The sequence below is a fragment of the Tursiops truncatus genome, chromosome 19, assembly GCF_011762595.2.
Source record: "Tursiops truncatus isolate mTurTru1 chromosome 19, mTurTru1.mat.Y, whole genome shotgun sequence".
Lineage (NCBI taxonomy): Eukaryota > Metazoa > Chordata > Mammalia > Artiodactyla > Delphinidae > Tursiops > Tursiops truncatus.
Genome location: NC_047052.1, coordinates 2,691,789 through 2,718,876, shown reverse-complemented (window position 1 = coordinate 2,718,876; position 27,088 = coordinate 2,691,789). Strand labels below are relative to the sequence as shown.

General features: G+C 53.8%; 2 protein-coding genes across 6 annotated transcripts; both read left to right on the top strand.

The window, feature by feature from the left end:
* Positions 1-638: 638 nt before the first annotated feature.
* Positions 639-17,956, top strand: FOXC2 (forkhead box C2). 5 transcript variants are annotated; one of them, XM_073796379.1, is made up of 3 exons: positions 639-2,878; positions 3,098-3,149; positions 17,822-17,956. In XM_073796379.1, exons 1-3 carry the CDS (start codon positions 1,469-1,471, stop codon positions 17,830-17,832), a joined length of 1,473 nt encoding a protein of 490 aa, XP_073652480.1. In that variant the 5' UTR covers positions 639-1,468; the 3' UTR covers positions 17,833-17,956. The 5 variants fall into 5 exon arrangements, 3 of the variants coding, with proteins under 3 accessions (XP_073652480.1, XP_073652479.1, XP_073652478.1); XM_073796378.1 differs by lacking the exon at positions 17,822-17,956 and adding an exon at positions 3,470-3,869; XR_012328128.1 differs by having other exon boundaries at positions 639-3,149; positions 17,822-17,892.
* FOXL1 (forkhead box L1) lies at positions 12,260-13,616 on the top strand. The gene has a single exon (XM_004312095.3). The coding sequence runs from the start codon at positions 12,396-12,398 to the stop codon at positions 13,431-13,433; it is 1,038 nt and encodes a 345-aa protein (XP_004312143.1). The 5' UTR covers positions 12,260-12,395; the 3' UTR covers positions 13,434-13,616.
* Positions 17,957-27,088: the final 9,132 nt, after the last annotated feature.

Below are 27,088 nucleotides of genomic sequence, written 5' to 3'. Positions count from 1 at the left end.
GCTTTCCCGGGGCCGGGTGGCTGGTGCATTGTTCCCATCTTCGGGGAGCGCGGGAGTCAGCCTGTCAAAAGGGAATTTATCTCTGGGAAAAGGGAGACACGCTGCGAAGCTGGAGTTGGTGGGCTGCAAGCGTCTACGCGGGAAGGGAAAGGGGGAAATGAACAGAATTATTTCACTCTCTTCCCCAAACCCCACAAAACGGCTCCCGATGTCGTGGATGATTTACTGAATCCACGGCGAATTTAGAGGATTATATCGTCAAGATGTCGCTACTTTCCCCACTTCGCCTTTCCCCTATAGACGCCTCGGCCTGCCTCCTCAGGTTGGGGTGAAGGGCACTCGGTTTCTATAATTTGCCTCTAAAACCTTTATAGGTTATTCTTGACTGCCCTGAACCTGGAAACTTCCCGTTGATTGTTAATTATTTGCTTAAATAATGACAACATACAGCGGAGGCTCCTCCATTCCAGTCCAGCACGTTTACTTGGAAGCCATTACACCTGGACCCCGATAATTAGGAAATCTAATTATTTGCCTCATCACTCATTAATAAGAAAAATAGTCCCAGGTTCTTTGCTACTTACAAGGTCTTTGGGGAGATACTGGACTACATTAATCAATTCGATTTTATATCTCAAACTGACTTTTATCTGCGAAGGAGCGTCGGGGTTTTTTTGTTTTTTTCTTTTGCTCTGGGCACGTGGGCCCATTAACCAAAATGTGATAATAAAATAAATTTTAATAAGATATAACTTTTTAAAAAATCTTTTCAAGTTAAGACTGAGCTGCAGAAGTCTGGTTTTGCGCGGCTGGGTCTTAGAGCCGACGGATTCCGGCGCTCCTCGTCCTGATTGGTGCCAAGTCCCCAGAGCGGCCGGGTTATTGGTCCAAAGTTCCCGGAGGGGGCGTGGCTGGAGGAAAGTAAAAACTCGCTTTCAGCAAGAAGACTTTTGAAACTTTTCCCATTCCCTAAAAGGGACTTCGCCTCTTTTTCCGGGCTCGTCAGGGTAGCACTCTGGACCCCGGCTCTCCGACCCTCAGGGCTGCCGATTTGCTGGGGGGGCTTGGAGAGCCGCCTTCCCCTTCCTGACGCGGACCGAGGGGCCAGCCTCGGTCCACCGCGCGCGCGGCGTCTCCGCTCCGTCCCCGGCCGCCCGCCGGGGCTGCCACCCGCCGAGTCCCGAGAGCGAGCGGGCGAGCGAGCGGGGGCCGGCGCTGCGTTCGCCCGGGCGCGCCCTCCAGGATGCTGCTCCGCCCGGTCCGCTGAAAGAGAGCGCCCTTCCCGGCCCAAAGGCGGGCGCCCCTTCCCGGCGCCTCCTCCAGCTCACCCCTGAGGCTTCTAGGCGCCCGGGGCTCCCCCCCGCCGGCTCCCTTCCTCCCTCTCGCGCTCTCTCGCTCGCGCTCGCTCTCGTAGGGCCTTCCTCGCGGTCCGTGCGCGCAGGCGGTGGCTAGCCGTCTCGGACGCAGCATGCAGGCGCGCTACTCTGTGTCCGACCCCAACGCCCTGGGAGTGGTGCCCTACTTGAGCGAGCAGAATTACTACCGGGCGGCGGGCAGCTACGGAGGCATGGCCAGCCCCATGGGTGTCTACTCGGGGCACCCGGAGCAGTACGGCGCGGGCATGGGCCGCTCCTACGCGCCCTACCACCACCACCAGCCCGCGGCGCCCAAGGACCTCGTGAAGCCGCCCTACAGCTACATCGCGCTCATAACCATGGCGATCCAGAACGCGCCCGAGAAGAAGATCACCCTGAACGGCATCTACCAGTTCATCATGGATCGCTTTCCCTTCTACCGGGAGAACAAGCAGGGCTGGCAGAACAGCATCCGCCACAACCTCTCGCTCAACGAGTGCTTCGTCAAGGTCCCCCGCGACGACAAGAAACCTGGCAAGGGCAGCTACTGGACCCTGGACCCGGACTCCTACAACATGTTCGAGAACGGCAGCTTCCTGCGGCGCCGGCGGCGCTTCAAGAAGAAGGACGTGCCCAAGGAGAAGGAGGAGCGGGCCCACCTCAAGGAGCCGCCCCCGGCGGCGTCCAAGGGCGCCCCGGCCGCCCCCCCACTAGCGGACGCCCCCAAGGAGGCCGAGAAGAAGGTGGTGATCAAGAGCGAGGCGGCGTCGCCGGCGCTGCCGGTCATCACCAAGGTGGAGACGCTGAGCCCCGAGAGTGCGCTGCAGGGCAGCCCACGCAGCGCGGCCTCTACGCCCGCCGGCTCCCCCGACGGCTCGCTGCCGGAGCACCACGCAGGCGCGCCCAACGGGCTGCCCGGCTTCAGCGTGGAGAATATCATGACGCTGCGAACGTCGCCGCCGGGCGGCGAGCTGAGCCCCGCGGCCGGGCGCGCGGGCCTGGTGGTGCCGCCGCTGGCTCTGCCCTACGCCGCTGCGCCGCCCGCTGCCTACGGCCAGCCGTGCGCGCAGGGCCTGGAGGCTGCGGGCGCCGGGGGCTACCAGTGCAGCATGCGCGCCATGAGCCTGTACACCGGGGCCGAGCGGCCGGCGCACATGTGCGTCCCGCCCGCGCTGGACGAGGCCCTCTCGGACCACCCGAGCGGCCCCACATCGCCCCTGAGCGCCCTCAACCTCGCCGCCGGCCAGGAGGGCGCGCTCGCCGCCGCCGGCCATCACCACCAGCATCACGGCCACCACCACCCGCAGGCGCCGCCGCCCCCGCCGGCTCCCCAGCCCCAGCCGGCGCCGCAGCCCGGGGCCGCCGCGGCCCAGGCGGCGTCCTGGTATCTGAACCACAGCGGGGACCTCAACCACCTCTCCGGCCACACGTTCGCAGCCCAGCAGCAGACTTTCCCTAACGTCAGGGAGATGTTCAACTCCCACCGGCTGGGGATTGAGAACTCGACCCTCGGGGAACCCCAGGTGAGCAGCAACGCGAGCTGTCAGCTGCCCTACAGATCTACGCCTTCTCTCTACCGCCACGCAGCTCCATATTCCTATGACTGCACGAAATACTGACCTGCCCCGGCCCTCCTCTGCCCTGGCCCGCTCTGGCTTCGCCTCCCAGACGCGACCCTCTCAAACAGTTCAGGCTGCGGAGACGCAAAAAGAACCCAAACTTGCCCACCGCTTTTTCCGCAGACCCGGGAGCACAGAGCGCGCGCGCCAGCCTCAGCCCTCTGCGAAGCTGCAGGTAACTTTAATTCGCCGCCCCGTTTCTGAGATCCCAAGAGGCCCCAGTACAGGGACGCGGCCCAACGAAATGAATAATGATTTTAAAATCCCCCTCCCCTTCCAGGATGGCTGTGCTCACTGCTCCACTCGGGGTTTCAAAAATTATAACTTATGGACCAAATCCCATAGCGATCCAGTAATGATTCTCTGTAGAGACCCCCATAGGTCTATGGGGGTCTCTATAGATTATGTATGTGCTGTGTGTAATTTTAAATTTCTCTAACCGTGCTGTACAAATGTGTGGATTTGTAATCAGGCTGTTTTTTTGTTGTTTTTCAGAGCCATTAATATAATATTTAAAGTTGAGTTCACTGGATAATTTCTCATCTTGCCCGACCATTTCTAACTGCCAAAGTGAAAATTCAAGAAACCTATGCGGGGTTCCCCCCCTGTACAATTATGAGATATAATTCTTCTCCCAGTTGTAGGTCTTTTACAAAACAAGAAAATAATTTATTTTTTGTTGTTGTTGGCGGATAAAGTCAAGTATCTGATACTTTTTATTTACAAAGTGTGATGGTGTTGTATAGTAGATTCCTCCCCCAGCATTCCTAAAAGAAAAAAAAAAAACACTAAAAATTTAACTTGACCTGTGTTTGTCTTATGTGGTCTTAATTGTTGTACTTGCCTTAAAATAAACCCATGTTGTTTTTCTGCCCAAAGTCCGGACAGTGTGTTTGTATGCTCGAATTTTTAAAAACCAGGTGTGTTCACAAATCCACCTGTTTTGATTATTTTTGTTACACAGGTGGGTAAATGTATAGACATCTACAGATGATCACAGAAGACTGGGGGGACTCCCCTGTTGTCCCGCCAGTGTCACAAAAGGCTTTCGATTAGTTCAGAATCCCACCCTGACTGAGGCAATCAAGAAACAGTCCTGCTTGGACGTTGCTGCCTGAAGGGCTGTGAGCCGTAATGACATTTGCTGTAATGCATTTTGTTAAACGCAGAAAGACATGCCAATAGTCAAAACAAACAGTGCCATTCCATCCCAGTGTCCAGCCATCTCCAATTTAGGAGGTGAGGGAGAGGAGGATAAACATTTTCCATTCGCTGACAACAAACCAGGGGGAGTCCTGCTTTTCCTCAGTTTCCTAAAATACGGACTTCCTTCCCCACTTTAATAGTTCTCCAGAAAAGAATTTGAACCCGGATGGCGGAAATCCAAAGGGGATTGATTCTGTACCATTTAATGACCATCCCTGGCGGTGACCAGATCAGAGGTGAATCTTTGACCTCTTCACTTCTGGATTTGATTTCTAAATGTTTACCCTACTGCAGTGAAAAATTTTAAAGCCTCGTCGCACTTCAAAAATAATTTACAGTGCTTTTAGAGTTTTAAATTTGTCAACTTTTCCAGGACTTTAAATAATAGATTATTTTTCTTTTCAATTTTGATACCTTGTCCTTCAAATTTTAAATAGCCACGCAGCCTGTGTGAGGTGCGGCTGCGCAGGGGAGGGGGCATGGCGTTACTATGTGTTTCACTGACCAAAACACGCAACTCCCCTCTTGGTCTCTGTGTGTGACTTTGGGGTCCAGAGCTCCAAGTTGGGAATGAGTTTCCCAGCCCAGCAGGTGAGAAGGCACTCTGTACCTTGCCTAGAGTGCAGCTCCTGTGAACTTACCACTTCAGGAGATGATGATTTTCCAGAAGGTGATCTTGCTGGATGCAGTAGCCTTGAATGTAACCTGGGCGTTATGTTGTTTTTAACACGGCATTTTGTCTCTGTGTTATGCTGAAATCGAATTGGGGGAGGTTTGAGCATAATAATTTCCCCCATATGTGCAACACAGCTTCTTTCAATCTGTGGCCCCAGAGGTGGCACCTGGCTAAGACTTAAAGATTGCATTTTATTCCTTTTCATGACCGTAGGACTGGTGAGCCCCCGGGTCCTTGGTGCTCAGTGGAGTGGGATGCACCAGAGAGAGGGAGGGAGAGACCCCTGAGACCATTCTCTGAGCTGCAGAATGAGGCTGCAGATCGCTCACTGCGGACTCGGGCACTGGGGTTTCACTTTGCTCCCCTCGAGGAGAGTGTTCTAGCTGGCTTTCTGCTTCCCCAGATATTTCAGAGTCCTCCCTGAAAGCCTGCCCTCACCTTAAGATTTAGAACTCAGAGGAGGTCTCAGAGACACATGGAAAACAGTGGAGAGAGAAATGGAACCACGGGGTCAGAGATCTGATCTGCCCTTGACACCGCGCTGGGGTCTCCTACCTTTGGGAAAGCCTCTTAAAGAAGTCCCCGCTGTGCGTGGGCCGCTCACCTGAGCGGGTAGCTCACGGAGGCCACGGCGAGGGGCCCTTCCATTCCCCGGGGAACGTGGCCACCTGGGGACTGTTGGAGGAGTTATCCAGGCCTGTGGAGGCGGCAGAATGGAAGCGAGTCAGGCCCTGGGCCGAGGAGGCCGGGAGTGCGGGAAGCGCCTGGAGGCCGGCCGCGTGTGGGGTGGGCGGTGCGGGGGGGAGGCCCTGCGCTCGGAGCCAGTCTCAGTCCCGGCCTGCAGCAGCCCGAGAAGCTTCGGGACTCAGTGGCCTGGGGCGTCCGTTGCTCCGCGGAGTGGGAAAGACCGGACGCCGGGACTGAGCGCGGAGGCCAGGCGCCGCCGGCTCCCTTGCTGGTCTTCGCGCCACCCTACGCGTCTGCCCCCGTCGCGCAGAGACTGCGCGGGGCGTCCCGGCTCCACGTCTCCATCCGCTCGCCGCTCCTTCCTCCGCCGCTCTCCTCGGGAGGCCCAGGGCCTTTCAGGAAAAGGGGAAAGGAGGTCGGGGCTGGAAGGGCCGGATTGAGGTCTGCCGGGACTCCTTGCTAAGGCGGCTCTGTGGTCCACCGAACGCAGTTTGCGTGAAGCTGCGTCTGATAACCACGTTTCTTCCTGACCCAGTAAGATACAGCCGGGCAGGTCTCAAAGATACAGCAAATAAAATGGAAGTGACCCGACCACTACAACAGAGGCCGTTTCCCACAGAGATAACCCTGCGTCCCCGACTGGCCTTGGCTGGGTGGACTGTGTCTCTAACCAGGGTCCAGTTTTGACAGATAAAGGCCGCCAAAGAGACCCAGTGGCCTTTGGGCATCCTGCACGTTGTTCTTAGCCCTGGAGAGGCCGCAACTGGAGGAGCCATGCTTCTTGTAAGACTCGGAGAGACACCCAGGCTCACTGCTTTCAGGGAGAGAGGCCGAAAGTTGGGCTTCTCCCACGGCCAGTCTTGGGTCTGTGGCCCGGCAGCCCTCACTGCTCTGGTTCAAGTGGCTTGTCCTCGAGGACGCCAAAATCGGTAGCGCCACGCATCCTCGAGTTGCTGGAGCAGTGGGCTAGGGGTTAGAGGACCACATCTCGCTGTGTGAACAAAGTCCTTCCCTCCCTCGCCTTGACCTTCTCATCTAAAATGAGCAGGTGAGTGCAAGGGCATTTCAGGGCAGCGGGCATGTTTTTTCCTGCATCGCCGGCTCCTGCGATGGGCCCTCGCTTATCCCCACTCCCCTGCTCTGCTCGCAAGAAGTGAATATCAGAAGTTAGTGGGAGAAGAACATGCAGGGTCCTGGGAACTTCAGCATTTGGCTCATAAATCTTCCCAGGTCCATCTCCTGCCCTTTACCCCAAGACTGCCTGGGGGGTGGGTGGGATCACCTCTGGGCCTGGGAGAGGCTTGTGAGCTTCACTCAAAGCACAGAGCGGAGCTCCCAGGTCCCCAGTAGCCGAGGACTCGCCTCCTCCATCCTCAGCCCCAGCCCCAATCCAGAAATCTGGACGGGGGTGTTGGGCCAGGTTGGCCAATGGAGATTTATTGATAACCATAAAGCTGAGGTGAGTGGAGAGAGTGACACCGAGAAGAGACTCCCGTGACGAATAAGTAGAATGCACTGGGGTCTGCGAGCCCGCACCGGGCGGGCGTCTCAGGGGATGTGTGCCTGCGTCCTCGGGACCACGTGCTCGTGCCGGTCGGTCAGGGCGTGGTGGGAGTGGATGAGTGGAGAGTAGGGCCGCCTTTGGGTGCAGCCAGGCCAGGGGTGGCTGGGGAGTGGGGGGCAGACTCCAGGCCAGCGGGACCCCCTGGTCAGAGCCACCCCCCAGTGCCTGTTAGCACCACATACTTGAAATGCTTTCCCAAACGCTGAGAAGCATTGCCTGCCTGCCTCCTTCTTTGCCCGGCCTCAGCTCACCAAGGCATTTGAAATGTTTGCTTTTTGACATAGGCATGTAGGGAAGGGGGTGGAAAGTTTCAGGGAGTTGGGAAGGCTGGGCAGCCGCGGCTGCACCTGGGAAGACGCCACCGCCTCCACTTATGCAAGCCTTTCCCTCTCTGGCTTTTGCAACGTTTCTGTTCTGCAGCAGAAGCAGACAGACATAGCTTGGGTAGAGGTGGATTCTTGAAGGTGCCTCTCTGGCGCTGCGTTTCTTCCTGGGTCAGGTCCGTGGGGACTTTATGCTGGGGCTGTGAGTGTGTGAAGGCTGGAACAGGGGAAGGGGGTGGGTGGACAGCTCGATGGACTTGCTGGCATTGATGGTCCCTTTAAGGGAATGGAGTTGGGGAGCCCGGGGAGGGCTTTGTGCTCACTCCATAGGCCCACCCAGGCTGGGAGGTCATGGAGGCCAGGGAGGCCGTTCTGACCTCACGGAGGCTCGGTGGCCCTTGATCCTGGACCTTCCCTTTCCAGCAGCCCCTCTGGGCGCTCTCTCTGCCCTCATGTTATTTTTCCAGGTGGGTTCCCCGATGGAGATTTTCTCTCTAAGCCAAATCCACAGGCACCACCTCGGGCCCTACCGCGCACAGGCCGACTGAGGGTGCCCGTGGCCTGGGGCATGCTACCTCAAGCTCTCTGAGCCCATTTCTCAACTGAAAAAATAACAGGATCATCAAATAGGGTTATCGTGAGGATTAAGGAACCCAACACCCGTGGGGAACGTGCTTCGATAACATCCAGTCCATGGTAAGGGCTGCTAGCTATTAGGATTTACCTGGATAACAGAAGAGCAAGGATTCTTTGGTCTCACTTAACTGCATATATCAGGCTAAATGCTGATGTGCTTGGGCAGGGTGGTGCCCGGGCCCTAACTGCCCCTTTTCTCTGGGCTTCAATCAGCATCAGCTGACTGGCCAACCATTACCTTTATGGCTCACTTCCCCTGAGAGAAGCAGAAGACACTGCTCTAAGATTCCTTCAAAGTGGAAGAGGAGGGTAGGGAAGGAGAGGGTGTCCTGGGTTTTGGCAGGATGTGAGGACTCTGGGTCTCCTACTTACAATGCCCCAAATCTCCCAGCTCTGGAGGTGGGGCACTCATCCCTCCTCTCCAGAGGGTCCCCTTGCCCTTTGATTACTCCAGACACACATTACTCAGCTTCTGTGCTCACCTGAGGGTGTCAGACCTCAGAGAATCCCCCTTTGGAGGACACCGTGTGGGTTCCAATCCCTGTTCCGTTTACTACCTCCGTTGTTTTCCGGTGTTCCGTGCCCGGCCTCAGTTTCACCATCTGTAAAATGGGTGAATCCACCCTCGCATCTTCCATAGATGCTGCCAGGGTTCTCAAGAACCACACACAGTAGCTATTATAATGCGATTGTCTTCCTGTGTTTGGAACACTTCCTCCTAGGAGACCTGAGGTGAGTTAACTTCCTGGCCTCAGTTGCCTGATCTGCAGAATGGGAACGATAAATGTTTCTGTTTCTTAGGGTTACTGTGAGGATGGAGTAACAATACAAGGAAAGCACTTAGAACGGTGCCAGCACACAGTAGTGTTCAAGACATAGTTAGTTATTCGTATTACCCTTATTATCATCATCCTCGCCCACATTTTGTCATTAAGGTGACCTTGCATCCTTCCATCCTCACTCTTCTCAAACATATGGTAGAATCATTCGTTCATTCAACTGAATGAATGAATCATTCATTCATTCAAATATATATACAATTCGTTAACTATCTTCACACGTAGAAAAGTGAGGCAGATATTTGGGAATATGGCGCAGATCATCGTTAGCTTGAATGTCTGCTCTTTATTTACCGGTGAAGCAGAAGAAGGGTAGATGGGAGCGGGGCATGGGAGGAACTCCTGTCTCTCCTCCGAAGACTTTTATTGTGAGGCCTCTTTGGTCCAGGCTAGTGCCTGGCCTGCCCAAGGAGCAGGCTTTCTGCCAGGGGGCTGGGAATGGTACTTTCTGCCCTCATCCCACACTGAACCCAATTTGTGCTTGGGCCCCAGAGCTGGAACTGCCACGGTCCTTCCGGAAGCATGATTTCAGGGCTTTCGTGCAATCTGGAAGACGCACTCCCACTGCCTTCAGAGATGAATGTGCTTTTCTGGGATGTGAAGACCTATGAACCTGCAGGGAACTTTCGGCGTCTCCATCTGGCTCTCTGAGTCACCCAGTCTGCCCGGCTGTCTCCTAGGCTCAGCTGGTCCCCCCACCGAGCCTCCGATAGGTCCTCACCCGACAGAGCTTCCGCACGAGGGCGCATCCACACTCGGACACTCGGTGCTTGTTCCCTGCGCTCCCCGGAAATAAGCCGCAGCGCGGGGCTCCTTCCTGCAGCGTCCCCTCCTAAGCTCAAGTTACACACTTCACCTGGGAGCCCAGGATTCTTCCCCCTGCCGGAGCCGGGTTAGGGAGCCCTGCCGGAGTCCTGCGGCTGAAACCTCTCAGAGAGGTTGCTAACTGCTGCAAGCACGTGGGGCTCGCCTCTCCAGACCGCGACTAGAACTGGGGTTGTTTTTTCTTTACTGTCAGTGCCCTGCCCACCAGCTGCGCGTGTCTCCGCCTGCGTCCCGCCCATGCCCAAATTGGGCGGTGTTTATTATTGTACGAATTCAAGCTCCGATTTGCCTTAGAGTTTAGAAGGAGCGCTGCGGTGGCGCGCCTTTCCGGAAAGGCAAGGATGTACGTGCTGGACTTTGGGTGCCTGGGAAACTCCAGGAAGGGCTCCGGGAGCGGAGGTGGGGGCTCCGCGCAGTAACACCGGTTTGTCTCTTGCTCTGGGTCTGGCTCTGGGTCTGTTCGAGCCGGCACCGAGGCTAGATCCAAACTTGAGCTTGCAGGGGGCGCTCTGGTCTGGAGGGGTTGGGTGACTCCGGGGACTGTGGTACCCGTGCGTTGCAAAAGCGCCGACATTGAGGTTGTTTTTCCATCCCAGGGTTGAAAGGGGGGCTCCGAGGAAAGCCAGGGATCCAGAGAGAAGGTAGCGCCCCGCCCCCTCTTGGCTAGAGGGCCATCCTCAAGACCAAAGCCGGGACCAGGCCAGGCGGGACACTGGGCATAAGTTAGAATTGCAGCGCTGGGGACGGAGGCCTGGTTGTGTCCCAGGGCCTGACCTGGCTGTCCCTCAAGCCCCGCCTGCCCCCAAACCGGTTTTTCGACCCTGACCGTGACTTCCTTTTTGGTATTTCAAACGTACCGGGTCCCCTGTAGTCTATTCGGAACCCCCAAACACATGGGTTACTTTCTGGATTCCGCATTTCAGAGTGGGATTCTCCCTGCTTTTCCGTGTTCAGGGGTGACCTGAGCAGTGGCAGCCGGTCCCCAGCATAGGGTCGCCTCTCTGTGACAGCAGCAGCAGACAGGCCCCTCCCTCATTAACGCAGGTTTAGTGCGTGTCTTCCCAATTGCCGTGGAGCCTCGAGGGCCGTTACAACCCTCACCTGCCGTCCTCACTCCTCTGCCTTCTCTTTGGCATCCACACGGTTGACTCAAGAAACGTTAATTCAGTTATCCCAAGCTTTTTCTTTCTTTCTTTTAAAATATATTCAGCAAAGATCGTAAAACAGGCACTAGTCACGTTACGTGCCACCCCTCCAAGGCGGTGGAGTAGGGGGAGACACCTCCTTCTAAGTCAGCATCATTCAGGCCTTTTGATTCAAACCGGGACGTGGCTAAATGTAAAATGAGACCGGGTGGGGAGTGCTTACACCCCAGGGTGAGTGGGGAGGGGAGCGGCGGGAGAGCGAGCAGGCTTCCCAAACGCTTAATGTAATCACGGGCCAGCTGCGTGCACTTGTAAAGTTGTTATAACCCCCTCCTTGTTATAAACAGGAAAGCACAGAATATAAAGCAAGAGACCCGCATTCACAAATACCAGCTCTGCTGCACCAGCTGCCAAGTTCCCCTTTTATGGTGCTCCTCCTCGCAATCTCAGGCCCATCAGAAAGATCTTAGTCTCTCCCCCTCAGCTCTCCAAAAGGGTTTACTTTGAAACCTCCCCAACTAAGCTATGGACCCGGTACTGCACGCCCTCTCCAACTCTCAGTGCCCTGTGCCACTGGCTTCGGGAGAAACTGGGCTCCTGGAGTCCTCTTCCCCAGGTCCCCAGGGAGCCCCGAGGTTTGCCCCGTTCGGGATGCTAGGCCCCCAGGGAGTACGCCTCCACCCCCCAGCTCCTCTGGGGCATCCCAAGGATCTCTCCAAGGAGGGCTGCATCCTCTTCTAATCAGACTCCCGTCTATCTCCTCTCCCCCGCCAAAATATCTAAGAGCTCTTAAAAGACCTCAGAAGGCATTTTATGAGACTGTGTCATCTCTACATTTCCTACTAAGCCTGGGAGAAGAAAAGATCTTTTGTGGGAGGCCATGGGACTTCGGGGCTCCCCCAGGCCAGAGGTAAAACTCACCCCTGCGCCCCTCCCCCCGCACCTCTCCTTCCTGGCCTGGCAGACCCCGCTCTGAGCCACCGCTATCCACATCCTGCCTCACTGACTGTGTGTGCTTACAGCGTCAAGGGGTGGACGTGATATTTCAAACATCAGATCAGTGCGTTTATATATTGGGTGCCCGGAAATTTTTCCAAATAAACACAGCTTGATTCAACTTGGGTGGGCGGACTTATCAACAGACTAATTCTATAAACAAATGAAGGAATAACCCCGAAACCGATTGGCTGGTATCAAAAAGACACGTGGAGGGAAAAGCTTGGAGTTTTTCAGCAATGAAATTTTAATTAATGTGGGTGGGCTGAGAACACAGCGACTGTTTATCATAGACAATTTATTTTCCAGCGCTAAGTCAACATATAATAGCAAACTTACAACAATTATTTAACATTTTTAAAGCCATGAAGAAGGGACAGAGCCCCGAGCCGCCGGGGAGAGCGGCAGAGCGGGAGGCAGGCGCAGGGCAGGCTCCCCTGGAGGGCCCTTGCGGCGCGGGGCACAGTCCCTAAGCCGCCTGGGTCGCCTGCGACGCCGGAGCGCAGCGCGGGCTCCCACTCGCCATGAGCCACCTCTTCAGTCCCCGGCTGCCTGCTCTGGCCGCCTCTCCCATGCTCTATCTGTACGGCCCCGAGAGACCCGGGCTGCCTCTGGCCTTCGCCCCCGCGGCCGCTCTGGCGGCCTCGGGCCGGGTGGAGCCCCCCCAGAAGCCGCCCTACAGCTACATCGCGCTCATAGCCATGGCGATCCAGGATGCGCCTGAGCAGAGGGTCACACTCAACGGCATCTACCAGTTCATCATGGACCGCTTCCCTTTCTACCAGGATAACCGACAGGGCTGGCAGAACAGCATCCGCCACAACCTCTCGCTCAACGACTGCTTCGTCAAGGTGCCCCGCGAGAAAGGACGGCCCGGCAAGGGCAGCTACTGGACGCTGGACCCTCGCTGCCTGGATATGTTCGAGAATGGCAACTACCGGCGCCGGAAGAGGAAGCCCAAGCCGGGCCCCGGAGCCCCGGAGGCCAAGCGGGCCCGCGCCGAGCTGCAGGAGCGCGGCGCAGAAGCGCAGCCGGAGGTGGGGAGAGGGGGAGCGCGCCCCCGCTCCGCGACCCCCATCCACGAGGGAGCGCCTGCGCGCCCCTCGCCCCTCCGGGAAGGCTCCTCTCCTCCGGCGTCCCTCCACTGGCCCAGGCCCGCGTCGCCCTCTGGGGACGCAGGCGACGCGCTCCAGGGCGCAGCGGCCGTGGCCGCCAGCCAGCCCGCGCGCACGGTGGATGGCTCGCGGTCCCCTCCGCGCCCCGCCTCCCGCAGCTCTCCGAAGAGCTCGGACAAGTCCAAGAGCTTCAGCATAGACAGCATCCTGGCGGGACGGCAGGGGCAAAAGCCGGCTGGAGGGGGCGAGCTCCCGGGGGGCGCCAAGCAGGGGCCCGGCGGCTGTCTGGGCGCCTCGCTTCTGGCCACCTCCTCCGGCCTCCGTCCACCTTTCAACGCTTCCCTGATGCTCGACCCGCACGTCCAGGGCGGCTTTTACCAGCTCGGGATCCCTTTCCTCTCCTATTTCCCTCTGCAGCTCCCCGACACGGTGCTTCATTTCCAGTAAAGCAAGCAGTGCCTGATCTTTCCCCTGCCCTGGTCTGAGCTTCTTGTGAGCAACCAGGACTCCCACCGCTGGAGGAAGAAGTCGCGTGTTTTTTAAAAAATGATTTCCTCTGCCGACTCCTGGGAAGTATTAGCAACCTCTGCGCAGGGATGGGCACACTCCCCTGCCTCCTGCAAGGCGGACCTTCCCAGAACCCGGAGCAGCTTCGGAGATTTAAAAGACATTGCCCACGCTGGGACTTGGGCATCTCAGACCTCCTACTGTGGGAGCAGGAAAATGCCTTGACCTTAGGTCGGTCCCACTGGCTACCCAGACAGGCCCTGCGTGTCTGGGGAACGGGAGGGCGCAGACAACCCGAGGGCAGATACATGGCCGCAGTGTGGTCCTTCCTATCTGAGAGCCACGGTCTGACCATCACCGGCTCGGTTGTCACTGTGGCCTGGGCCTTGGCTTTGAGCTCGTCGGGGTGATGGGTGTTCACAGCTGGGTTTGTCCCTGAAGTCCAGGGAGAATTTTTCTCTTTTCCTTTCTAGATAGTAAAAGGAACATGCTATATTCTTTGGCTAAAATGCTTGATTCTTCTTACCGTAAGGATTGCCCTCTGAAAACATCTGTATTAACAACTTCTATTACGAAAGTGCGCTCTGTATCATTTAGCATTTTGTTGCATTATGATAGCTTGTTAATCAATACACATGTTCTCCAACGCATGTTACCAGCAATAGCCAGCCTCCTATCTCTTTGCTTTTTTGTTTAAGGGTCGAAAGATTTTTGGAGACACCGGAAGTGTGTGAGGGGGAGCGAAGATGTCTAAGACAGCGGAAGATTTTCCACTTCCATGTTTTTTTTTTCAAGATCTAGGCTTGACCGTTGCTACATTTTCCAGAATTGTGTAGTGAAGGACTACTTTTAATCAAAAGAGCTGGGTGAAACAAACACACGGAAAGCGAGTAGAGGGAGAGATGGGTTAGTGCCAGCAAGAGTAAGGGAGCCCACTGGTGTCTGTGGAGGCGGCTCTCTGGACCCCAAGGAACAGGAGGCTTGGTGGGAGGCTTCCCAGCCGACTGCAACTGGCTCCTCCCTCTAAGCCCCAACCAGGCAGGCCCAGAGCTTGCAGCTAAATAAACACCTATGGAGGTGACTGGAAGTCTGGTGTGAGGGGTGGGCGGGAAGGCAGGGGGCTGAGACAAAGATCTGGTTACGAAAATTGAGATTTTTCACAGCCCGGTACAGCTTGAAACTTTTGGGAAATGCATCTAACCTCTTATGGTATCTCTCTTTGGGTTGTTTTGGTGGTTCTGAAACTTGATTTCCTGAACCTCCAAGTTACTTTAATTTTATCTGATGTGGGAAAAGCACAATAAGCCGTGAGTTCTTGGAGGGAGGTGGAGACAGTCTCTGCATTTTTTAGAGCAGTTTCCAGGACATATAAAAATGAACACAAACTTTACATCAGGAGAGCCTGTTGGTTAATATGTTGGATATTTTGGACAGGCAGAATAATTTAGTAACTAGTAGGCACAGAGCCGACTTACTGAGAATTCATCCTGAAGGCGTGTGCTACCGACCCACACGTGCATCCACGACCGCTTTCTGCCTGGGCTGGTGGGAACACTTTGGCGGCCGAGCTTCAGGGTCCTTGATGTGAAGAACTTTGATGAGATCCTATTGTTGAGATCCAGGATCACTGTGATTGACTTAAAATGTGGTGGAAGGGCCGTCATTCGATATTTTGTTATCCCGAAGTCTCAGCCTCTGTGAATAAAGTTGTTTTTTCATTAACCTCTCAGTGACTGGTTCAATGGATTACTGGGGGGGGGGGGGGGCGGATAAACAAACAGTGTAATAAGAAAGGGGAGCCTGGGATTATATCTCGGAACCCCAACAGTGTCTCTGGAGGCTCTGGCTTCCGAGGGAGGGTACACAAACATGGACTGGAGGGTAGGAGCTGAAAACCCCAGGACTGGTGGATGCTGCCTGAATGTCAGCAATAAGATGAAGATTCTGCTGTGTAGGATGTATTTTTAATGTTTTCTTTTTATGTTTGATTTGAGATCTCGTGTGTTTTGTTAAGTTATGATGCCTGTTTTCTGGAGAAGCAAATAATCGAATACTGTCATTTTAAAAAATACTGTCATTTATCTTAGAGTTACAGTTCCAAAAAGTTCCACAAACATTATTTTTATGGCAAAGAAAAAAAAGGCAGGAGTATGTATTACTTTGTAAGGGTGTTTATACATACATAAAGAGGAATTCTGTTACCTAATCCCCACATTCATCTGGTTTAGGAAAGCAAAGAGAAACGGACAGTGGGGTCATTTCTATGGATTCTATACAATTCCATGTGTTTTCCTTCCTACTGGAGAGAGAGAGGGGCTGTGGCACTTAGCAATCCAAACAGCTGTTCTAATGTTCCAGTTTAGTCATGTGCTCCAAATTACGGATCAATGAGAGCAAGGAAAGGTTTCTACTCTTAATAAAAACAAAATCACCTAGATTTCAAGTAAACTAAAAGCAACCAAATCATTCTGTTCTTTGGCAATCTGAAGTATGCCTCAGTGTTCTCTAAACAAAGGGAACAGATTCTGGTTCCTGTAGATGATCGTTGGTTTAAGCCTTGATTACACACACACACACACACACACACACACACACACACACATACACACACACTTATGAGTACACTGATCATAATAGGGGATATGGCAGGTGTATGTGCAGCGATAAATGTGTATGTGTACATATATGTATACATGTGTGTATGTATATACACACATGCATGTGTGTATATATGTTCTACACACACAAATGGTCAGAAATTCACCTTCATTGCATAGCTGGGACAGATAAACTCAGATCAAGTGCTGAATTCCTTTAGATTTACACAAGTATTGGTACTTTGGGAAAGATTTTGTTTTTCTATATAATTTGAACAAGGAATAATTTAGTTTTTTGCACTATCATAGTGAAACTAACAAGGACTTTACAAAAGAATCTTGGAAGACATACCCACCTGAGACCTTTACCTTCCCAACTTTTGCAAGGGGCTTCAAAGAGGCCTTTTGCTTTGTCTGCTCATGGATGTTACCTGGCTCTTGTGGAGGCTGATGGCCTCCTGGGTCTTACACGCCCCATAAGGTTTTCCAGAATTGGAACAGGATGTGTCTTGCCATTTTCCAATACAGCCGCATCTCTCTGGAAAGAGGCCCACCCCATGGTCTCTACCATTTCGTGAAGAGTGGTCAGCGTCTATGCATGTGTGGGTTAATGAATTAGCCACATGTGATGATATTGTTACAGCTGAAGGCCAGAGCCCATCCGCCCGGGCTGCACCCATGTGAGAGCCACGACTCGGTGTACTTCCCATGTTCATGGCGGCTGGGGTCTTGTTTCCATGATGCAGGGGTTGTTCCATCGAGTCAAAAATACACATGAGAGGCTTCCCTGGTGGCACAGTGGTTGGGAGTCCGCCTGCCGATGCAGAGGACGCGGGTTCGTGCCCCGGTCCGGGAAGATCCCACATGCCGCGGAGCGGCTGGGCCCGTGAGCCATGGCCACCGAGCCTGCGCGTCCGGAGCCTGTGCTCCCCAACGGGAGAGGCCACAACAGTGAGAGGCCCGCGTACTGCAAAAAAACAAACAAACAAACAAAAAAAACCACATGATAATAAACCAAGTTTATTATTAAAATTGAAGAACATGAGTTTGTTGGAAAAGTAAAATTCTTTTTATCCACATTTCAAGCAGTTTTTATGCCTGAATAGCCAAGTGTCAAGTTCTCGTCTACACTTGTCTTTATCCAGACGCCCCAGACTCGGGGTTCTGCAGGGTCAGACAGATCCCATAGATTGTACAGTGACCTAGAGGGGTCCACAGGGAGTGGTGGGGCCTGGGCCCAACTGGGAGGGTCTGTCTCTTCCAGTGGCGTCCAGTTGCCAACTGCCCTGGGAAAACCACACAAGTGGCTCATAGGCCAGATGTGGATTCAAACCCAGGGTGTACACTGTGGTGGGCAGACGAGACCAAGTGGAAAATTCACTTCTTCCCCTGGAAGGTGGCTGGAGAGAGGGAGGTGGGAGGGCCTATCCTAAGTACTGGGGGTTGGGGGGACATTATCAACTCAGGTGTCTTTATTTACCCTGGCAGTGATAGGGGCGGGCAAAGGGTAGGCACTGGGGCAAAGATTCAGTCTCAACCTCCTCTTCCCATTGGCGTGAACCAGGGTTCCAGCAGGAAACAGAAACCTACTTAGATGAACCACTGGAAAAGACCTGGTTGGAGGGACTACTTACAGGGGAGCAGGTGGAGTGAGTGTAGATGGGACCGCAGTGCTGGTGCAGGCAGGAGCTGAGGAGAATGACCCGACTTCTCTCCTCTTCTGCCTTCCAGCCTCACGTTGATGCCTCTGATTGGCTAAACCCCACCAGGAGTCCAGCCTACAGGAGTCCAGCCTACAGGGAGCCCAGGTGATACAGTCCACAGGGCTCAGCCTGCTGGGGCAGAGAGGGGTAGAGAACGCACCAGGCTGGGACCGAGGCAAACAGAGCACAGCCAGCACAGTGGAGGGTCCTGCCTCTGCCTCTGGGGCCAGTTGGTGGCAGCTGCCCGGACCACACTGTTGACGTCCAAGGGCCAAGACCAGGATGTCTGGGACAATACCGGCGGCTGCACCTGGCATTCTCAGAGATTGGATTCTCCCGTCTGGCAAGCTTCCGGGAGAAGGTGGTTCTAGACCCTCGCCTGAGAGCCTCTTGGGTGGGCGGAGTCTGGATTTAGCTCCTGAGGGCCCTGGCCCTGGCCGTACAGTCTCCGCCTTCTCACCTCTGAGCCTGGAAAGGACTTGCTGAGTTGCTGGGGGCTGCGATGACTGCACCTAGTTTGTATCCATTTGCTGAGCATTTAAAACAAAGTTACTCCTTCCTGGCTAGTGCGAGGAGCGCAACTGATGCCGTGTTACTCTTCCAGAATGTGTGTCCCACACGCTGGGGAGGGCGTCCTCCAGCCGGAGTCCAGGGAAGGGACACAAAGGAAGTGTCTCGGCCGAAGGTCAGGCACTCTGGGAAGAGTGGGGAAGACGCCCTGCTGTCCACAAGACCATGTCACCTTGGACAACACCAGGTTTAAAGCCTGACTCAGGTCCTCATACTGTGCAAGGTGAATATGACACATGTCCTGTCTCCCCAGCATCCTGGGACCACAGTTCTTTCCCAGGTAGTGGCCACCTTCTACTGTTCCACAGGTCTCTCTAGACACACCTACTAGTGAGGAAACCCCCTCTCATTAATGTCTTATTGACTCATTACCATTCAGTAATTTGAAGTTCAGATGAAGGTGGGGAGGGGTACGTTAGCCTTGTCAAGAGTGAGCCCGCCAGACAGAGAATAATAACCCAGCTCTGCTCTGACTTGCTGTGTGACATCAGCAAAATGACTTAACCCTTCTGTGCCTTAACTCTCTCACCTGTACAAATGGGGGCAACGTTAGTAACTGCCTCATCAAGCTGTTGAAAGGAGTAAATTTAATGATGGGTGTAAATTCCTAGGACAGCACCTGACCCAGTTCTCGTCTGCAAAATGGGACTAATCATAATGCCTTCTGCATTGGGCAGCTGTCAGAATTAAATTAGTTAATATATACACATACAATATCTGGCCTGTGGGAGGCATTCGGTCAATGGGAGGTCTTGTCTCTGTATATAGACGCAGCCTCTAATCTAAACACTCTTGTTTTACAAGCCCATTTGCCAGCCCACAACGCGGCTCGTATCCCGTCACTCCTCCTGGGCCAACTTCTTCAGCTCTTCCTCCCGGGCAGGCTGGCAGCCATTTTCGTCTCTTCCTTGCAGTGTTATATCTCTTGAGATGATCCAATCGTTTGAACACAAAATCAAAAGCAAAGCAAGCCGCCACACGCGGCAGGGGATCCTAGGAAACCACAGGAGGGCGATTTTCACGAGCCCGGGAGGGCGAGTCCTTTGGTGTTTCTTCGCCTTGCCCAGGAGCTTACAAGGAGCTTCCCAGGGCTGGCCGTCCAGCCACAGTGAACTCAGGGGCCTTGGGAATGAATAAAACTCTTCATTTCTGCCCTCCCCCCACCCCAGCACCAAGACCACGCCTGTTGATGAAGGAGAGGCTCCACCCCTCTCCCGGGGACAAAGGGACCAGACTGGGGAGCAGCTTTTCCTAAATTCATGAGTCTCATAGCCCGCCTTATAAAGTGTAAGGAACATTTCTTTAAATGCTGTGGCTAAATATAGCAGGGGCTGGGTCAGCGAGAACATTTTTAGAAAGCACATTACAAATCAGGAATGTTTTAGAGAAATAAATAAACTTTCCCACATTTTTGGACTTTGTGTCGGCTCTGCGGGCTCCATCTTGAGAGCATGATGTGAGGTGGGGGTGATGAATAATTCACATTGGGCTCTTGCGGGTGCCCGGAGCACCCTGCGAGTGGCTTCTCCTTCCCTTCCTTGGGCATGGGGCTCTAGGACGGGGGTGGGGTGGGCATGGGAGAAACTGTCAGGCTAGGGACAGCTCAGCATCTGAATAAGGGCCACTCAGTGACATAAGGAAGACGGGATTAAGGAGAAATACATCTATTTCCAGTGCGTTTCATTTCTTGTCTCTGCTGTCTGTTCCGGGGGTTCACTGGCCTTCCACACGGGGCGAGGACAAACCCAGGGGGCCGTGTGCCCACCCCTCTGTTGCAGGATGACGTCCCGGTGCTTGTGTCCTGTTCCCAAGGGCTCCCATTCCGTTGGCCTCTGGTGGGACCAGGTGGCGTGTTTCTATAAGCTCCTCAGGGGAGCCTGCTCTGCAGCCAGGGTTGCGAGCCACCGTAGCGAGGTACCGACGTCATCAGGCGGGTCTCTGGGCGTGAAGGAATCGTGCAAAGCAGGTTGTTCATCTCTTACTCTTTCTTCTTATTTATCCACATTTGTACTCAATTTCCACTTGGTCAAAATAGACTCTCGGCTTCTCTCCATGGACGAAAGCATCCTTTTTCTATTTCTTCGGGTAGAGCTGCCTCCACTAAAACACTCGTAGAAGTTATATGTGTTCACACAAGAAGTGTGGAATATTTAGAAGAGTACTAAAAAGAGAACCAATGTGTGATCCCATGACCACCTGTAATAATCCCACCACCAGAGATTATGGTTGGTACTTACCCCCTAGACTATATATATATATCTGTATCAACCATAGATATACCAGTGATATTAGATCGGTATGTATATATACAAATTGTTCTCTACTTCATCACTGCTGCCACCATCACCATCATCATCACCACCGCCATCACCATAGAGCTTTTTTGCACACGCAGAGTGCCAGGGAGGTGCTGTAAGGCCTCTTACGCCACGCTCCTTTAATTGCTGACAGCCTGGCCACACCAAGATGAGGTGAAAATAGATCTGTTTATTTATTTATTAACACCTTTTATTTTGAAATAATTATAGATTCATGGGAAGGTGCAAAGCAATGCACAGGGAGGTGAAAGAGACTTATTTTGTGCAAAAATTTTTACAGCCCTTTTCTCATTTAAATTTAACCACCTATGGCACCACCACGATCTCTGTTTACACACAGTAGGGCACAGACACGTACACACACACACACTCTCTCAGAGAGACAGGTGTCTTGTCCTAAGGCACCTGGCTAGTCAGGCTCAGAGTTAGTCCTGGAGCACACGGCCAGCACCGAGGTTCTTTTTGACCCCCTGCCATGAGGTCGGGACCAAGGATGGGGACAGAGACTCCCACCACATGACCGCTGGTCCACAGACCCAATCTGCGCTCTTGCTGTCCCCTCCCTCCCCATCACGGGGGAGCCACGCCAGCACCTAAGATCCATTCTTTGATTGGTTTTCATGCTTCCAGCAGTTACGGGTAGAGCTGCGAGTGAGAACTCGACTTCTGCTGTCTGTTTGGACGAGTGGATCTCTACCTGCGCTAAGCACCGGAATCCCCAGGGGGTCTTTAAAAAAATGCTGACGGCCGGGTCACAGCCCCAGATGGTTTTTTAGGATGACCTCCCCCACCCCCCGCAATAATCCTAGTGTGCAGCTGGCGTCGGGAAGCAGTGGTTTTGGTATCAGTAAGGGAAGGCTTAAGGTCAAGTGCCTGGATTATTCAGAAAAACCTCTGGGCAAGAAGAAACAGAGAAGTGGGTTTCGGGTTGAATGAGGCAGCCCAGCTGCTGACATTCATCAGGGCTCACGGCCTCCCTGCCTCCTCGCACACCATCTGGGGAGAAGGTACTGAGCACATCACCGCTTTGGATCATTTCAGCAACCCTGTGAGGCTGCCTTGAGTCTCCCAACTTGCTGGAGGAGGCATCAAGGCTGGGTGAGTGCATGACACACAGTCGGGGAGAACCCGAGTCAAACATTCAGGTCATTTGTTCCTAAAGCTCCGGCTCTCTTTCGCAACATCTTCGCTGCACAAGCTAGCGTCTCACAGATCTCCCCCCACGTTCAGCCTGGGGTGAAGGAAGCACATGCATTTAAGGATACGCACGAAGGAGCAAAAGCGTTTGTTTTCCCGTGATCAGGAACTTGTTCCAAGAGCCTCTGTCATCAGAACAGCCTGTCATTCTCCATCCACCAAATAGTCATTAAGTGCCAGGCGTGCGACACACCTTAGCCACATACAAGTGGACCAGACCCCGGTCCCGTCCTCGAGGGGCTTATACTCAGGTGGGGAAGACCAGCAAAGCAAATTGACAGGCACCAGCCGATGCACTGTTGACATTTATGGTTACTCAAAATCTTTTAAACACTCTCCACTTCCTGAGAGATCCCCATTCTTTCAAGCCGGTCTTTCAAATATAAGAAGCAAAGAAGGAACCCCCCACTCGTCTGTGTGCTAGGATGGGGCCCACCACCAGACATACGGGTGTGACCTTGGGGGCCAGGTGGGCAGGGAGGAGGGCGTAGTGTACCTGCTTCGATGCTGTGGACCACGGGAGTGGTCCTGGGACCTGGAGCCGTGAGAGCCGCCCAGAACTTGAAGCCCTTGGATCCTACTGGAGGTGGGCGCTTCCGTGGTGGCCAGCCCTGCAGTACTGGCAGGGATGCGCTCCTGGGAACTCAGCTTGGAATCCACTTTGCAAAGATCCTGTGAGCTACTTGCAAATTCTTTCTGTGTAACTGAACGAGAGTTTGCAGTAAAAGCTTAAGTTACCCAAAAAGTGCTAAGACCTACGAGGGGCTAATCATCATTTTAGTATTTGCTGAGCACTCGGTCTCTGCGGGGGACTGATATTTAGTGTTTGCTGAGCACTGGGTCTCTGGGGGGACTGGTCTAAGGACAGTACTTGGCATGTATTATTACTCACTCACTTCTCCCCAGGCCCTGTGAGCGAGGGACGGTAGTTTTCCCTCCTTAACAGGTGAGGCAGCAGGCGTAGAGGGCTTAGTCACTTCCCAGCGTCTCGTAACCCACACACGGCAGGGCTGGGCTTGGACTCAGGCTCTCCGGCTCTGAGCAGCTGTCGAGCTCTGTCCTGAGGGCTCTATGTGCACAGTCTCTTTCATTTTGAGATGACCCTGGGAGCTGGGGATTACTGTGTCCAGTTCACCAGTGGCATTTGACTAGTGCGCTCCCAGGTCGCAGAGCGAATCCTTGGCAAAGGAACAGACCCAAGCATACCTGTCTTTAAAACTCGCAGCTGCCCTTCAGCATCAGCTGACCGGGTGTGAAAGGAGTGGGCCTACAGGGCAAACACCTCCTCGCCTCTTAAAGTGAAGGACGCAGGCAGGGAACACACCGCCTGTCAGGCAGCATCCTATATGAGGTTCTCAGTCAGGTCTGCACATCAGAACCATTCAGGGAACTTAACAAAATGTGCTTCCCAGACTCCACTCCCAGAGATGCTAGGGCCTCTGGCCTGGGCGGGTTGCATGACCACCTGGTGATTCTAATGTGGAATAACCATTGACCTCATCTGGTCCAGCATTGGTCTAGTAGGCTGGTTCTCAACTGGGGGCAATCTTACCCCCTGGGGCAGTTGGCAACGTCTGGAGACAGTCTGGGTGGTCATAACCAGGGGAGGGGTGCTAATGGCATCTAGGGTGTTGAGGGATGCTGTTGGACAGCCGACAAAGCACAGAACAGCCCCTCACAACGGAGGATTATCCGACTCTATAGCCCTGAGGTTTGAGAAACCCCGTCTGTTCCCTTTGTGAGATCTCCACACCCAAAGGACAGAGCTAGTGGCGTAGACACATTTCCGTCTCCTTCCCATCTCTCTGGGATTTTCAAGCCAAAGGGCCATAGAAAGCTTCTTGATCAGGGACGTATATTTGGATCTTCTAGGCCAGTGAGCCAAAAAAGACTAACTTAACAATTTTAGTAGCCACCTTAAAAACGAAACATGGAAAGGAAACAGGTGAAGTTCATTTTGGGGAATCTATTTTATTTAACCCCACCTCTCCAAGACATTCTCATTTCGGTGTGAACTTAACATAAAAAATTACCGACATGCTTCACATCTTTCTGGCACCAAGTCTTGGAAATCCGGTGTGTATCCTGCACTAATGGTACATCTTAATTGAGATGAGCCGCATTTCTGGAACTCAAGAGCGACGCGTGCGTACTTAGCCGCAGCCCCGCTGGACGGTACGGCTTCAGATTCTCTTTGGTTGCCCTTTCACACACTTTTATAGAATTCTGCAGCTCTTCAGATTACTTATCCCAACTGCAATTAGGTCATTATCTGCCCAGTGATGAGTTTCGCATCTGTCCCTCCCCACGATGCGACGTGCTCCATGAGGGCAAAGGTTCCATCATTTTCTGTTTTGCCCCTTTTTTCCTATCTGTCCAGCCCAGTGCCTGCTACTTAGCAGGCGTCCAAAACATGTCTGTCAGCGGGACTGCACCTTTTCCACGCCTGACTCTCTTGCCAGAGCGGGCGTCCCTCAGCTTGCTGTAACCCAGTGCTTGGTGTGTAACAGACAGTGAATATTTGTAGGACAATAATGTGAAGGCACTCGTCCGACTCCCGATGCTTCTTTCCATCCAGACTGTTCTCTACTCCTTTACTCACTCGGCCCAGGACGGGCGGGTGGTGGGGCTTATCAGACGGGTAAACATGCGTAGAGCTAGGCAGGCATCCGGGGCCCCAGCCTGGCTTTGTCCCCATGGGAGTGAGCTGCCCTCTACTTTGCTCTCAGGGGTCTGCCCACTCCCCACCCCAACTATGGGGTGGAGCTTCGAGCGTCCAGAGGGGCCACTGAGTAGCGGGCAAGTCTGTTGCTCACCACGGATACAACCCACAGTCTCCAGCTGAGCTTTCAAAATAAATCTTTTTGACTTCTCTCGGCCCAATCCTGTCATTTCCCAAAGGGTTCAGAATTCAGGCAATCTCCTGGTTTTCCTGGCGAGGACCCCACCGAGGAGCGGGGAGGGGAAGTGAATTCCCCAGGGCACAGAGTTACATAGTGGAGGGTCCCGTGGGGGCGCCCGGCTCCCAGTCTGGAGGGCAGGGGGGCTTAGGCTGCAGCTCATGAGAAAAATGCCTGTCTCGACTCTGGACGCGCCTCTGTAGGCAAAGACCTCCCCGAAGAATCAAAGAGGGGGGCGGTCTTTACAGCACTGTGCACCAGACCCAGGGGTTCCATATTTAATCTCCGCGACTTCCCAGAGGAGCAGGGAGAACGTTCAAGCTGCAGGCGTGACCTCTGGATTTATGGGTTGGCGAGTGAGGCGTATCCCAGTCCCCTCTGGTGAGAGGATGCTCCTTGGAAGCTGGAGTTGTGTGGGTGGGGGCGGGGAGGGCTAGGATCAAGGAGGTGGAGTGGCAGCTGGGGACTGTGAGAAACAGGAAGAGCCCTTCGAGCTCCATTAAGAGCAAGCGGTTGTCTTTCCCAGCAACAGAAATTCTCCACGGGCCCCATAATTCATACCGTAGAGCCGAGCCTGAAATCAGCTCCAAGAAGCTGCACTCTGTACGACCACACGATCAGGACGTGCGTGTGTGTGTTTGCGTGTGCGTGGCTGCGTGTGGCCAAGTGGGACGGCACAAAGAGCCTTTGGGGGGATCAGGAATCTCCATCACTGACTCCCCGTCTGTCCCCAGATTGCGGGGATCCCCGCCAGCACCCAGCACAGCTTCCTGAGGATCCCTTCGGTGTCTCCGAGTGCTTCCCAGGACTTTGTTTTCATTAGCAAAGCAATATGTAATAATAGTTGTTAAAATAATTGTATTTCTGTTTTTACATCTGTAAAGATTAAGTTAAACAGTATGAAGCCCATTAAAGTATTTCATGACACGCTGCCGTGAACTGCCCTTCATTCCCTCTGCTACTATTATTCCAGAGTAAACTTCAGAGATCGGGCGGCTGCCACGGAGGGTTATTTATAGCGGCTCATTCATCAATAAAAAACTTCAAAAGGAATCTGTTACTCTTCTATTGGGAAGCCAAAGAAAACTCACATAAAGACAGCCCTGTTAAGAAACAAAGCGGAGCGACCGCAGGACATTTAGTTAAGTAAAATCCTGATTTCTAACAAATACCATGTCGCAAAAAGAGATTGCTGGCAACGTGAATCCATTTAAGCAACTGGGTTCCCATTGGATAGTTAAAATAAGCTGTTAAACAGTTGTATTTACGTTGGCTTCAAAGGCCCTGAGTCTCCTCTTCGGGTTTTAAAAGCGTAAGAGGTCTGTGATCCTGACATAGCGAAGCAAGCCTTGTTTTCATCTTAAGAAAGCGCAGGGGACGGACACAGCCCCTGCGCCTATGGGTTATGGCTTGATTTACGGTTTTCTTGGCTCTTGGCGTGAAACTGGACTGGGGATTGGAATGGAGTCTCCCATGGTGGGAAGACCACTTATTGAGCACTTACTGTGTTCCTGGTACTGTCCCATCGAAGCAGGTGTTAGTGGCTCCATTTTGCAGATGGGAAAACCACGGTTGAGCCCATTACCCATCACGCTGGGCCGTCTGTAGGATCCCGTCTTTGGTGGCGTCTTAGAATTGTAGCGATTCGTTCGGTACTGGATCTTAAGGTGATGAGATGCAGCCGTCTGCACGTTCACGAGCGAAACGACCACGAAGGCCAACCCCAAAACGTCAGTGGAGACACGCAGACAACCGCAGCCCCGGCATTTCGTCGTGTTTCTGTGCCTTGACACCAGACAGGTTCTGGGAGGCATGATGCTGGGTTGTAGAAAGGAAGCTGCCTTCGAAGGACTCTCTTATGGAGACATCTTGTCCTTCTGGAGGTGGAGGTGGAGGCTGGAGGGTGGGTGACGACACAGTCCAGAGCCTCCGTAATTGTCGGGCAGCTAGCAAGTGCTGGGAACTCTGCCAAGCGAGAGCAGCAGAGGCCTCTGTCAGTTATTTTTTCCAGCCTCGTGATGTAAATACCAACCACAGGCCCATTTTACAGATGAGGGGATTGAGGCTCAGTAAACGAACTTGCTCACGGTTACCCAGCGGGGAGGACACAGAGCAGGGCTTGGCCTCTGCGCTGGAGGTCAGGGCGGGGGCGGCCTCTCCTTGGCTAACAGGAGTGGGAGGCTTTGGATTCAGACAGGCCAGTGGTGACTGGTCACGCAGCTTGTCCACTGCTCAGAGCTGGCCGAGGGGCCGAGCTAGGGCTGAACATCCAGCCCGTGCATCTTGGAGGAGAGGCGCCTTCTGGGCTCC